The following is a 14,035-nucleotide window of genomic DNA, read 5'->3' as shown; positions in this document are numbered from 1 at the left end:
CAAAATTTAAGGGGTTGTTTTTAATATTGGTTTAATAAAGATGCTGGTTTGTAACAGGCTAAACATGCTGAGTCTACTTATTTTTTAAGCTTAACATAAAGGCCAATGATTGTCATTTACGTCATTGGTCACTAACTGATGTTGAAGCCTAAAGGTGCGTTCACACCGAACGCAGCGCTGCAGTAGCTTCCATCGCCCCTGATGTGTCATTTGCACATAGCGGTGCTTTTTGGTCACTCCATCACTTCATCGCTCCAGTGACGCGATCACCAGGGAACAATGTGCGTGTGCGTGCGTTGAGCTGGTGACAGGGTTGAGAGAAAGAAAGAGAGGATTGATCACTTCTTTTCTTTCTTGCTCCGCTTTTACGGTTTAAATGATCAACTTACGGAGATATTAAAGGATGAGTACACTCAGAATGTGTCATGATCAGTAGTTACTGTGGTTTTCCAGAAGTTAACCACTTTAATTTTGCCCCGATAAATTGAGGAAGTTGTACAGCTCTCCGCAGCAGCCGTCTGCACTGAAGCGGGAGGGGCTACAGCCTCTGCTCTACAGACAGTGAAGGATTGTCGCTTTAAGTCGCTTAAAAAGTTCCGATTTTTCAACTTTTAGCGACGAGGTCGCTTTAGGGGATATAACTTCAGGTTGCGTCATTTACATTGAAAGCACCGTAACACCGAACGTGACTGAAGCGACTAGATTACGTTCAAAATTAATGTAAATGATATGATCTCAAGCGATCTAACTTGTGCGATTCTGGCGACTAAATTCTGTGCGACCTAGTCACTCAAAGTTAAACATTTTCAACTTTTCGAGCAACATCTCCCCTGGCCGTCACTGTCTGTAGAGCCGAGGCAGCAGCCCCTCCCTCCCGCTACAGTGAGACGGCTGCAGCGTACTATGAAACTGAATCCTGGCGGCGTCACTGAGCCACAACACTATGAGTATCATCTCTTAGGGCTGGGCGCTATGAACCTTTAGTCCAGAGCTGTGCAACAACCATTACAGCGAGGGCCACAAAAATGTTATTTTATTTATTAATTTATTATAGGGACAGTTCATATTAATATACATTTCCCTAAATATGGCAGAATTAGCCTAAGGGACATTTTTCATCTGTAGTCTCTGGACAGTTATGTCATCCTAAAGAGAATAAAATTACATTTAGACATAACTCAATGTAATAAAATACAACATAGTAAAAAACATGTCATACTTCATATTTCTATAAATTTCCATTGCATGTTGTGCATCTCAAGTTATTGAGGAAGTGAAAACTGGTTTGGATACAAAAGTGTGTTGCAAATTGTGAAATTCACAAGCAGTGATTGATTAGAATTCCTTATCAGATTTCAATCATTATCGTTATTGAATTAAAAACTGAAAATGGGTTTTTCAGATGAGATCACAAATCCAAAACTTGGTTAAACATCTGGATACAAACACCAGTTTGTGTCTAAATGTTTTTATGAGGATTTGGAAAACGTTGATCCCAAAAAATAAAAGGATTCTGATCCAGGGCAGGATTTCAAGGTGGATTTCAGTTAGAAAATGGAGTAAAACTCAGTCAAATAAACCACACAACACACTTATATTTAACTTTATCAGCATTTATTTATGATAGAGTGAAATAAACAAAAGCCAGAGCAGATTGTAGAGAAGAACTGCCTGTTTTCTGCTCTGTTTACAGTCTTATACAGTCTGCTGTATTCACCCAACACAGTTAAAAAACAAACATATCCTCTTCATCCTTTACAGCTGGGTCCACCTTATTACATACAACTTTATACACAGTAAGTGCATTTCAAGCTCCACAAGGATCCTTTACTGACTGTATTCTAACTGCACAGACCCCATTTCATTCTCCCACGAGAAGATTTAAATAACATTACAACTATGTGTGGTGAAGTTTGGAAGTACACGTTCATTCCCAGCAGGTTAAAGTCACGTCTTCAGATGCAGTCACGATGCTTCTCGTCTCCACTGCTGAAGGTCTGACAAAGGAGGCTCATCAGAAGTTGATGGCTTTGCCAAAGGACGCAGCAAGATTAGCTTCCCTGAACGCCTCCGACACCGTCTGAGGAGGAAGAAGATCATCTTATTACTGTATATTATATGGATCAGGATTTAAAAAGTCAGGGTTCAGATTCTTTTACAGCATCACAAACTGGACTGAGTTATTTATTAAAGGGGGTCGTAACACGCCCGCTAACAGCTAGCCGTAAACATGCTAACAGCTAGCCTTCACACTTTCTGATGAATGTACGAACCTGAAAATTAAATAATGCGTGTTTTGCCGTTTTCTGTGCGACCTTTTTAAATTTTCAATGTCGTTTTTTAGCGTTTTTGCATTAGCTTAACAATGACTCTGCAATAAAAGCTCATCGTTTAACCCTCATCAATCTGACTCGTCACAGGAAGGATTTTACAGATTATTTCAGAGGAAACTTTTACTCTGTAACTAAGTTTTTATTTTTATAAAGTTTACCTGAAATGTTCGATAAAAAACTCGTCACGTTCAGCTTATTTTTCTTATGAAGAAACTTATTTTATGCACCAACGAAAGGATTCAAATACTGATAAACGTTGATGATTTAAATGCTGCCATGCTAATAATTGTCATTAATGAAGACAAGGATCATTAGTGTTTGTGTATTAAAATCTAATTAACGCTTGAAAAGAAAAAAAAAAAAATCAGGGTTCACTCATTTCTAGACCTTGTGTTTGTTTTTGACCTGAAAATAATAACGAGCTTCTTAAACTTTTAAGTTGATCCGAGAGACGTCAAACACAAGCAGGACGAGGGCTATCCAGGACTAGGAATAAAGTCTATAGACTCTACAGTCATTGTCACAGAAATTGAAACATTATAAATAATAAAATACTTTCTTTGAAGACAACTGATGAGGCCAAACAAAAGGTCTAACCCCTGCCTGCACTTCCCTCTCTGGCACCCATTAGGAAAAGTTATATTAATAAGGTTTATTTTATTATTGCCTCAGAGGGTTGGGGCTCATCTCACAAAGCCCCAAATGTTTGGCTACGAGAATGAACTGCATAAATAAACGTAAAATAAATAAAGACACCCTCTTTGGTATCAATCTATAAAAGACAAATGCAGAACAACAACAAAAAGAAAAAGAATAAGTGGGTAGAGCAAAGGTTCTCAGCAAAGTTTTACTGAAGAAACCAATGTTGAGGTGTCACTAAAGCAAAAAATTGTGTTTCAAAGTCACTGAGAGAATTTTTCAGAAAAAGCCTTTTTTCTCAACTTTTTGTCAGAAACTGATGAAAGTAGAGAGTCTGATCTTTGAGAATCTGGTTTCAGATTTGCGACTGTCATCATACAAAATGTTCTGTGGGTTTTTAAAACTCATTAAATGATTTGTGAAAAACGCCTGAGTTATTTCCTGACTTTTTAATGTAAACTGTTTTATATAACTTGGTTTTTGTAAACTTGTACATATGTTTTTGATAATTACACTTTACATTTACGTTCTCATTCATCAAATCACAAATTATATTTGTGGCTTTCACAGTAAAAATACCCATTTCCTTCTACTCAGATTTGGTGTTTTTGTGTGATTTTAAGTCCATTCTGATTATACATTATGTCAAAATGAACAATTATCACTAAATTAAAACAGCTGAAGTTGTGCTGAAAAGAATGATACCAAGCAGTGCAAGCTAAACCGTTTTCATGGTGAGATATAAAGGTAAAATCAAAAGTACTCAAAAACGGCCAGTTTTGGACTCCCGATGGTTAAAAACCTTGATACGATCCGAACTGTGAATTTTATAAAAGAGGGAAAAAGTTTCTTGTTGATAATTGTATTGACAAACTATTTTTTCATAAAGTACTGCACCACTACCGCTCACTGTAAAACATAAGAGATATTAGTCATCCCTTAAACCCTGACACCCCTAACCTGTGTGTGTGTGTGTGTGTGTGTGTGTGTGTGTGTGTGTGTGTGTGTGTGTGTGTGTGTGTGTGACTCCTCACAGGATGAGCGTGGCAGACTCTAGCAATGTCCTCACAGGAAGCTCCATACTCCATCCCCAAAGTGGCTTCGTTGATCATCTCTCCTGCTCCCTGCAGCACAAGAATCACAGCAGTCCACACACAGAACATTAATGTTGTCATCTTTTGTGTTATTCATTTAAACGTTTTCTACTACAATGTTTTGAATCATTAAAGAGTTTCTGTTCCAAAAACTGTGACATTGAAAAATAAATACATCTTGTGTAGGTGAAAGGATTGCCATGTAGTCTGGCGCCACCATCAGGCAGCCTTAATTCATCCCTTTGAATAAATCAATACATCCAATAAAACATGAGCCTCCAGTGTGTGTGTGTGTGTGTGTGTGTGTGTGCGTGTGTGTGTGTTAGTGCACTACAGGGATAACTTACAGTTCCTAGGATGTGAGCTCCCAGCATCCTGTCTGTCTCCTTGTGACTGAGGATCTTAACCAGGCCGTCTGTGTCTGCGTTGGTCTTGGCTCGACTGTTGGCTGCGAAGGGAAACTTCCCCACTCTGTATGGGATGCCCTGAGCAACAAATCATAATAACAACAAAAAGACAGTCAACATCCCCCGCCAAAAAAAAACAAAAAAAAAAAACGGAACAAGGGAAATAACTCTGCAAAACATAAATGCGCACTTCTCATTTTCGAACGCCCGCCAGATTGGTTGTCATTATAACTCTAAATGTCCTAAATCTAAGAACTTAGATGTATACATAAGAAACTAACTAACAAAAGCTTAGCTATAAGAAAAGCTGTCCCCTTTGAAGATACCTCGAACACAGTAAAGAAAAACGGAACAAGGGCATTAACTCGAGGAAAAAATAATTACGTGCTTCTCATTTTCGAACTCCATCAAGATATTGATACCCTGAAGCCACACCAAATTTGGTTTTCCTATCTTGAACAGTTTCTGAGAAAAGATGTCCCCTTTAACTCGGATGGACGGACGGAGCTCAAACCTTTATCCCACTTCCACATTTTGCGGCGGGGATGTTAATAAACAAATATTCAACTCTGTCACAACCAGAACAAGGCTGATGTCTTCTACCAACAGGCCTCAGATCACAGTCTTCAGATGCTCACCTCCTCTTTGATCTGCTCCTCAGTCTTGCCCACCCAGGCCACCTCAGGGTGAGTGTAGATAACAGAAGGAACACAGTTGTAGTCAATGTGCACGGCGCCGCCAGCCATACCCTCCACACAGATGATGCCCTCGTCCTCGGCCTTGTGGGCCAACATGGGTCCAGCGACCACATCACCGATGGCATGAATACTGAGGGAAAAAGATGAAAAGTCAGACATAACACTTGGACTGGGCGATATGGACTAAAGAAAATAAAAAAACTTTTATTTAACATATAACAGTAATGCAAAATATTAAGGGAATATGAAGGGATGCAAATAACTTAGTTCCGACTGCTCGGAAACACATGTATCAAATGTAGCTTACGTATATGTTCATAACAAGAACTATGCACAATAATAAAATAATATTTATTAACTTGTAAATATGCAGTAAAAACTACTCGCCGGTAAATAAAGCCATATTAAACTGTGTAAAACAATAACCAGGAATAAATAAATGGTAAATGGTAAATGGACTTGATTTTATATAGCGCTTTATCACCACACTGAAACAGTCTCAAAGCACTTTACATATCAGCTCATTCACCCAATCACTCTCACATTCACACACCAGTGGGACAGGACTGCCATGCAAGGCGCTAGTCGACCACTGGGAGCAACTTAGGGTTCAGTGTCTTGCCCAAGGACACTTCGACACATAGTCAGGTACTGGGATCGAACCCCCAACCTCTCGATCAGAAGACGTACAAATATATATGAACCCCATAGCAATGTAGCTCATCATATTTGTGTTTTTTTTTTTTTTTGCTGTGATTGCGTCTCTGAAATTGCATGAAGGGGCTCTGCCTCCGACTCCTCGCCGCTGTCCATGGCCATGCTAGCTGGGCTATCCACAGACTTACCACTACGCACAAATATTGGGTCTTGCGATCGCTGTCAGGTGTCGTTTATCTGTCGGCCGACTAGTTGAAGTAGTGATGGTGGACATGGAAGGACAAGCAATGTCTTTTAACAACTTCTTCATTTTCAACGGTCGCCGCACACGGTGAAATGAGCGCCAGTCACTCACGGGTGTGAATCAATCATTTACGCAAGTCTGCGAGAGCAGTGAGACTGGCCACGTAATTAATTTGCTCACTCTTACAAAGAGTCTCATATTTGCTGATCTCTTTATATTCTAGTTTCCAATGTTGTGATGCTATTTTTATTGTTTTTATCCACGTACCCCCTGTGACAATTTGCATAGGCCTGGGGGTACGCGTACCCCACTTTGGGAACCTAGGTGCTAAAGGTTAAACAGTGCCACTTGCATCCCTGAATATATGAACAAGCATCACATTTTGGTTGATGTGCAGAATATGAAGTCTATAATTGATGTGTATAGCTTTTACAAATTTTTGGCCAGGAAAACCAGTCTGTCCACTGCCAACGGCTTTAGACATGTCCTGTTGTGGGGAGAGCTACGGAAACTCGTAGGGACAAAAAATGCAAGAGAAGAAAAAAGTTTTTTTTCCCTCGCTTTTCTTTTTTTTTTTTCATAAATCACCCGCAACAAAAACCTTTAATTAATCTAAAAAAAAAATCTATACGCATATCGTCCAGGCTTACATAACACAATGTTTAAAAAGGTGTGTTTGTTTAGAGTTCATAGAAACAGGTGTATCTGCCTCTAACATGGGCTGTCCCACTTTGTGCTGCTGGAGTTTGATGGTACCTTGGTACTTTGGTCTGGAAGCGGTTGTTGACAGGGATGCGACCTCTGTTGTCCAGTTCGATGCCAACAGATTCAAGGCCCAGGTTCTGTGTGAATGGACGCCTGCCGATGCAGACGAGCAGCACGTCACACGTCAGAGTTTCGTTCTTCCCTCCAGCAGCTGCCTCCACTCTGAAACACAAAACAAACCGCTGCTACGCACAGCCTGCCTCTCACAGAACAGCTTCAGGTCACATGACACTCACGCCACATCCAACTTGCCGTCAGGCCTCCTGTTGGCTCCTAACACTTTGGTGCCGAGCTTGAATTTGAGGCCTTGCTTTTGCAGAATGCGCTGGAAGTTCTTGGAGATCTCCATGTCGATGCCCATGCCTCCAACATGGCCCAGGAACTCCACCGCTGTGACCTTGGAGCCCAGACGCTGCCACACTGAGCCCTGAACAAGAGGACGGACACCGTTTACCTTCCTTTACATCGAGCAGAAGCTATAAACACTCAAATGATAAAGCTTTCCCTTTTTAAATCAACATTATGGAAACACAAATATTTTCTCAGTCACAGACCAGCTCCACCCCAATGACTCCAGCTCCAATCACAATCAGCTCCTCCGGCACTTTCTTCAAGGACAGGGCTCCTGTCGATGACACAATGGTCTCTTCGTCAATCTGCTCCAACAAAACACACAAACATGAGAAAATCAGTGACAATATCACAGTAAACTTCCAAAGCAAAAGGAAAAACTTCAGAGACTTTACCGACAAAGATCACAGTAACCAAACTTTTTTTTTTTTTATCCTATATACATTTATTACATTTTTATTTGAAGCCAGATAAGTAAATATGCCCAGTCCAAATTGTTACAAGAAACAAGAAACAAGAGAAATTGCATGTGCCTGATTGTAATTACAGTATTGCGGGGTGTATGTGATTAAGCCATTTGTATTGTAATCGTGGAGGCCAAAATCGTAATCACGGTTAAAATTTGATTAATTGTGCAGCCTTAGCATCGCAGAGCTGAGAGGTCAGAGGGTTTTCGTACCTCAATGCCAGGAAAGGGTGTGACCTCAGAGCCTGTGGCGAGGAGGATGTTCTTTGAGTTGATGACCTGCTGACTGCCATCCTCTGCTGTGGCCGTCACCTGGTTTTTACCTGTAACTCTACCTAACCCGCTGACGTGAGTCACCTGGGGACGAGGAAACCATTCAGTCAATGTAATGGCACAAAGGTCTTTGTAGTGAAAGGCATGAAGGAAAAAAAAGCCTAAGATTCTAACTTTGTTCTGCTTGAATAGATGTGCGATTCCACCAGTGAGAGCTTTGACAGCGCCACTCTTCTGAGCCATCATCTTCTCCAGATTCAACGAGATGCCTGAAACTATCAGAGAGAAAGTCAGGAGTTAGTTTTGGTCTGTGACACATTCAACAAGCTAACAGTACAATTACTGCTGAAAACTGACAAATGTAAAAGATTTGCAACAAAAACCTTTTCGGCTCATAAGATAAAGCTGTGATCAAAATGTCACTAACGTACAACTCATACCAAGTCTGACGTCAAAATTAACATGTAGTGCGTTCATATTAGATAGTATGAAAAGATTGAGTACTCAAGGATGTATACTTTATTGGGACAAGTATGCATGGTGGGTACACTTGTCATACTCAACCGCCCCATGATGCAATGCGAGCGGAACGTAAAATCATCCTGGGACCGGCTTCAAGCTAAAATGCAAACATCTTCTTTTCAAAACAAAAGCATCTGTTCTTGTCTTCCATTGGTTTTTTTAACACGTTTGTAAACGGCTTTTGTTTTGAAGTAAACCAGAGGTTTTGTCAGGAAATCTCCAAAATTTCAGCATGAAATGTGAGTTTTATGGATCCAATGAGCACATGTTGATATTCTACTTGGTCACTTTTAACTTAAAATGTTTTCAGAACTTTCAAAAGTGGAGAATCAATGAAGATATTTAGCCTCAGTGTGCTTCAGGTTTTTGAAGTATATTTCAGTGAGAACGCTCATCATCGGTCATCGTCCTAAATATAGTTACTAATTACATATGTATAGAGTAGACCAGTGGTTCTCAAACTTTATAGGCTCAAGTACCCCTTTTTCTTACTTTTGAATGCAAGTACCCCCTAATGTCCAACTACAACATTTTACTGAGAATACTGTGGAAAAACAACAATAAAGCAAAATGATGGACTGAATGAATGGCAAACAAAGCATCTCATTTTGTAAATAAGTGGAATGAAACAGTATTTAGTGCCTCCTGAATAGATTTATTTCTATATTTTATATCATCTCCCTCCTGATGTGGGAACAACACTGATTCTTATGTTCTAATCAAAATCATTTTTATCACCTTTTTTGTGTTATTTTGTTGTTTGTCTTTACTTTTTTTATGCAGTATATTTAATTTTTCTCTTATTTTGAGTTTTGTGTGTTGTTGATATTATTTAAATTATTCTATCTCAGTGTGTCTGTTTCTCTGTTATTTTTGTGTTTTGTAGTGATCGTGTGTATTTTTCTCTCATTTAATGTGTCTTTGTTATCGTTTTGTGTGTTACTGGTAAGATTAAAGTATTTGGTGTTATTCTGTGTATTTGTATTGTGTTGCTGTTTGTCTGTCTGTCTCCCCCCACTCCACACTGGAGTAGATAGTATATACCCATTGAGTTTGTAGTGTGCAGTGCGGAGTGTGACATTTTGAACACAGCCCGTATCACTAAAACCCAAAGAGGCCAAACAATCCTGTACATGTGTCACGGTCCCACGCAAATGAAAAAGCACCTAAATCCTCAGCGCATAATTCTCTTACTTTCGATTCCCCTGCTTGCGAAGTCCTTGCCATGAGCCATGTGGTACAAATAGGAGTTGTTAAGAAGAGCCTGCACAAACAAACTTCATGAGTTAGAAATATTATCCATGTTTGATCATGAACAGATTTGGTTACTGACCTTAGATGGAATACAGCCGACATTTAGACAGGTTCCACCCAGTGTGAGATTTTTCTCAACACATACTGTCTGCCAAAGGACAAGAGTTACATTATTCATTCATTATGTAGCAGCATAGAGAACTTTATAATGAGTGTATATTTTAGTACCTTGAATCCAAGCTGTGCAGCTTTGATTGCAGCGACGTAGCCACCTGGTCCAGAGCCCACCACTGTGACATCAGCATCGACTGTGAAAAGCAGAACAGGAACCTTAAAACTTCAAATAATGGCTATTGTTTAATGTTAAATAGTCAACGACTAAGGCAGGATGTTTATGCTTTCAACTACCCACGTTCAATTATATTTTTATCCTCAGAAATTCAATTATGATTACATTCTCAATTACAATTAATCACAATTACTGAGCTTGAAATAAATAACCTAATAAAAGAATTTTCATGGTAATTACAATTACAGTCAAATATCTAAACTCAATTAAAATTTAATTACTGTAATGACAGTAACATTTTTTTTTAAATTACAATTAATTATCAATTATACATTTCCAATTACATTTGACTCCAACTCTGACTGAAGGTGTACATGTGGGTATAAAGTTCATGAGAGAACATGTCCTCAATAGTGACTGATAAGATTTTATGGTTTCCATACTTGCTGCTTTGTCAGCGTACGTTCTGACGCTCAGGGCTGCAGGTCCGTGCAGTTTACACGGAAAATTGTGGCTCCGCTGTAAGTCACAACAAACAAACACACAATTAGGAAAAAAATACACAACAAAGCTCCGGAAGCGGGAAATTAAACATGCTGATATACATGTACTTTCACGGGAACAAGACAAGTGTATTTACCAAGAAAGTACAAAAAAAAGAGAAAAGATTTAGCGATATATATCATGATATTTCACTGTGTAATAATCGCATCAATCCATGAAAATGTCCAAAGAAATGACCCCGCTGTTTAACTGTTATGTTGTTGTTTTTAAAGTGATGTTGTATACACCTTTAAAGATCCCTTGTAATATTTTATCAGGTTTTTCATATGATGTAATATTTCAATTTGGATTTTATTAATTAAAAAGCGAGAAGTTACAGAGCCACCACCTTTGCATATTTAAGAAATGTTAATTTACTACAGCAATCTTAAGGGTGTCTATACACAACCTTGGAAAAGGCCTTTAACCACTCATGAACACATTTCTAGTTTTTGTGACTTTTTAAAAAAAATGCTAAATCACTGTTACATGCTATAACTGAAGCAGGTAAATTAGGCATTTTATTTATTGATTGATTTAATTATTTATTTATTTTTATCTATTATTTATGTAATTATTATTTATATTTATTTGCAGTGCTTCTCAAACCCAGGATTGGGTTTCAGATTGCAGCAATTTCACAAGCTTGAGCCACAACCAAAATAAACTTGACTTATACCATTGCCTTGATAGCTGACATTATTCTTTTAAAACCTAGAATTAGTGTTCTATAAATATTACAATTGTTGAACTAAAAACGTAAATCAATCTAATTTCAGCTGTCAAAAGCTGAAGAGCATGTAAATAAAGTGTAATACAGGCTTTATATTATAATTGCAACTATTTGTGACTTTCCGTCAGCAATAATTACATAAAATACACCGGTCTTTTAATTCATAAATACAGCAAAAAAAAAAACGTGTTTAGATAGGGCTGGGCAAAAACTCGATTTCTCAAATTTGTACATAAAAACTATTTTTATTTTGCAAATTTGAGTTTAAAAATATATATATTTAATTTTTTTTTTACCACCACAGTTTTTTAGACTTTTTCACTTTCCGTACTTGTGGGTTACTGTAGCGGGATGTGAGCCAGCCTCTATGTGTCCACAGTTATGTTTAGTTTTTACACTCACAGGGAAGAGTTGTTTTTTTTATTTTTTATTTTTTGTAATATCATAAAATATGTAGTTATATGATTTCTTAATCAGAAAATTGAAGCTACTGTGAAGTTGCTGTTGCACCTTTGCTTAAACCTGAGGTAAAGCTTGAAATTGGCGAATGACAGAGCCTCATTTACTTTTTATTTTGGGATTGTTCTGTGCACTTTAACTCTTGAGGACAATCACAGCAATAAAGTTGCACCTTTGACAATATACCTGATGTCAGCAGTCATTTTTAGGTGCATTGTAAAAAAAAAAAAAAAAAAAAAATCGAAAATAAAATCAAACTCGAATTTTTCTCTTTTTTTTAGGCAAAATCGCCCAGCTCTATGTTTAGATTAATGTCAAAACGATTGCAAAGCTAGGAATCCACCGCTAACTAGCTTAGCATGCTAACAAGATCCAACAAAAATGTTAAAACAAGTCTTTGATTAATTATCTACTTTTAAAAATTGGCAACTTAAGCCAGTGCACAGATATGAAGTTAATTCATCAGTTTACAATTTGTTTAGCAGCAACACAACAAACATAACTCAATAATGAGTTTCCAAAACACTGCGATCATATGATTAGAAGTCACTTTACTCACACCCAAACGAGCTTAATATGCTTTATTTTAATAGCTGAAATAATCACAAACTGTATACAATTAAAATATTATATCCAATGTGCTTTATTGTTGGCGTGAATACTATGACATGTCAGTAAACTGAACATTTTCCCAGTTAGCTGCTCACTTTAGCCTATCAGCTGCTAGCTCACCCGCTAGCTTCATACGTACGGCCGTAAGAAGTCAAAAATCCACTAACACCATGTTGACAACAGCCCGAATGTTACATAGCACTGAAATGTGTTAAAATGCAATATTATTACCGTGGCCAGGGAGCGGTATAACTGTGTCCAGCTGTGCATCGTGTCTGTGTCCCCTTACAGAAGGTTAACCTTCTTGCTTTCTTTCTTCTTCTGTTTCAAATTTCCGGCAGACTAGACACAGCAAAGGCGTGATGCTTCCCTCTACCGGTAGGTTAAGTCATAGACATTATATACGATGTTATGAATCTAGCGTTCCTATAGCAACAGCCTGTTGCACAGAAGAAAAAAAAACACAGACTTACTGCAATAATTGATGGGGTTTTATATATATATATATATATATATATATATCGCAATGTTTTTCCGCACGATCGATTATCGATATGCTCCCGCTAAATATCGATTTTTTATTTATTTTTTATTTTTAAACCTTTTCTGCTTTTTCACTAAAATGTGCAGGTAGGTCTTCACAGAAATGTTGTCACTGTTCGTTGAAGGAATCAATATATTGTTCACTGGAATATTACACTATAATGGTGTCACTGGTAATAAAGACCCTATTTTTTGTTTACAGAAAGCACTATTTGAGATACTTATTCATTTACATTGGAATGTTGACACTTATTTACAGAAATGTTGCACTAAAATAGTGTCACTGTTCATAGGACACTTTTTTTCCTTCAGAGATATAAAATAAAAATTGTTTTTTTTCACATAATCTTTTTTTTTTTTAACTTGTTATGTCATAGATTATCGTAGATTGATTTCTGACCAAAATATCGATAACCGCAGTATCGTCATATTGTGAGATAATCGCTATCGTGAGCGGCGTATTGTGTATCGTATCGTGAAGTACCCAGAGGTTCCCACCCCTAGTTTGCAAGCTATAAAAAATATTGAAATAAATAATTATTTTCTTACAGAGGGTGGTAATGATTAATGATTTTGACAGCAAATAAAATCGCGATATAATGATTTGTCAACCAAAAAATAAAAAGCTTCACTCCACCGGGCAGCTTGTCTCGTCCATTCTTTTTACAGTCTATGTCTGAGCTGCTACGGGAAGCAGGAGGGTCAAATGTCATCGGCTGCTTTAAAACTTTTTTACTTGATTTTATTTTGCGAACCTTTGAATTTTATATTGCTGTTTTTATTATTTCTAGTCACTGTGTTTTTGGCACTTTAAAACATTTGTATGTTATGTACAATTATGTTAGAGTTTTTTTTTTTTTTTTTCAAATGAATTTTAGAAAACGTAAATTAAAACTTTTTAGCATTCACAGTTTCATGTAAATCAAACTGAATCATGAAAAATACTTGTCAGAAAATAAATATTTAAGATGTGTTATGGCAATTTTTATATTCATCATCATATCGTCAAATGTATGTTCATGTGTACAATTTGTCATGTTTTAATACATGATGACTCAATTACTCTTTGCACTTTTGAACAGCTGAATCATGTTAGATTAAACAGTACAGATCGTATTGTACTCAGTGCAACACAGTCTCTGCTGAAGGCCAA

The 14,035-nt window shown here is 37.5% G+C and overlaps 1 protein-coding gene across 1 annotated transcript; it reads right to left on the bottom strand.

Moving 5' to 3' along the window:
• Positions 1–1,597: 1,597 nt before the first annotated feature.
• Positions 1,598–12,688, bottom strand: dld (deltaD). The gene is made up of 14 exons (XM_028448814.1): positions 12,571–12,688; positions 10,436–10,511; positions 9,932–10,011; positions 9,783–9,851; positions 9,644–9,713; positions 8,102–8,202; positions 7,868–8,011; positions 7,392–7,493; positions 7,074–7,264; positions 6,829–6,999; positions 5,112–5,301; positions 4,414–4,551; positions 4,007–4,096; positions 1,598–2,080 (listed from the first exon to the last, which is right to left on the bottom strand). Exons 1-14 carry the CDS (start codon positions 12,607–12,609, stop codon positions 2,015–2,017), a joined length of 1,527 nt encoding a protein of 508 aa, XP_028304615.1. The 5' UTR covers positions 12,610–12,688; the 3' UTR covers positions 1,598–2,014.
• Between the last annotated feature and the right edge of the window lie 1,347 nt (positions 12,689–14,035).

This window comes from Gouania willdenowi, chromosome 6 (assembly GCF_900634775.1).
Source record: "Gouania willdenowi chromosome 6, fGouWil2.1, whole genome shotgun sequence".
In the NCBI taxonomy this organism is placed as follows: Eukaryota; Metazoa; Chordata; class Actinopteri; order Blenniiformes; family Gobiesocidae; genus Gouania; species Gouania willdenowi.
This window is presented reverse-complemented; position numbering and strand designations above follow the sequence as displayed.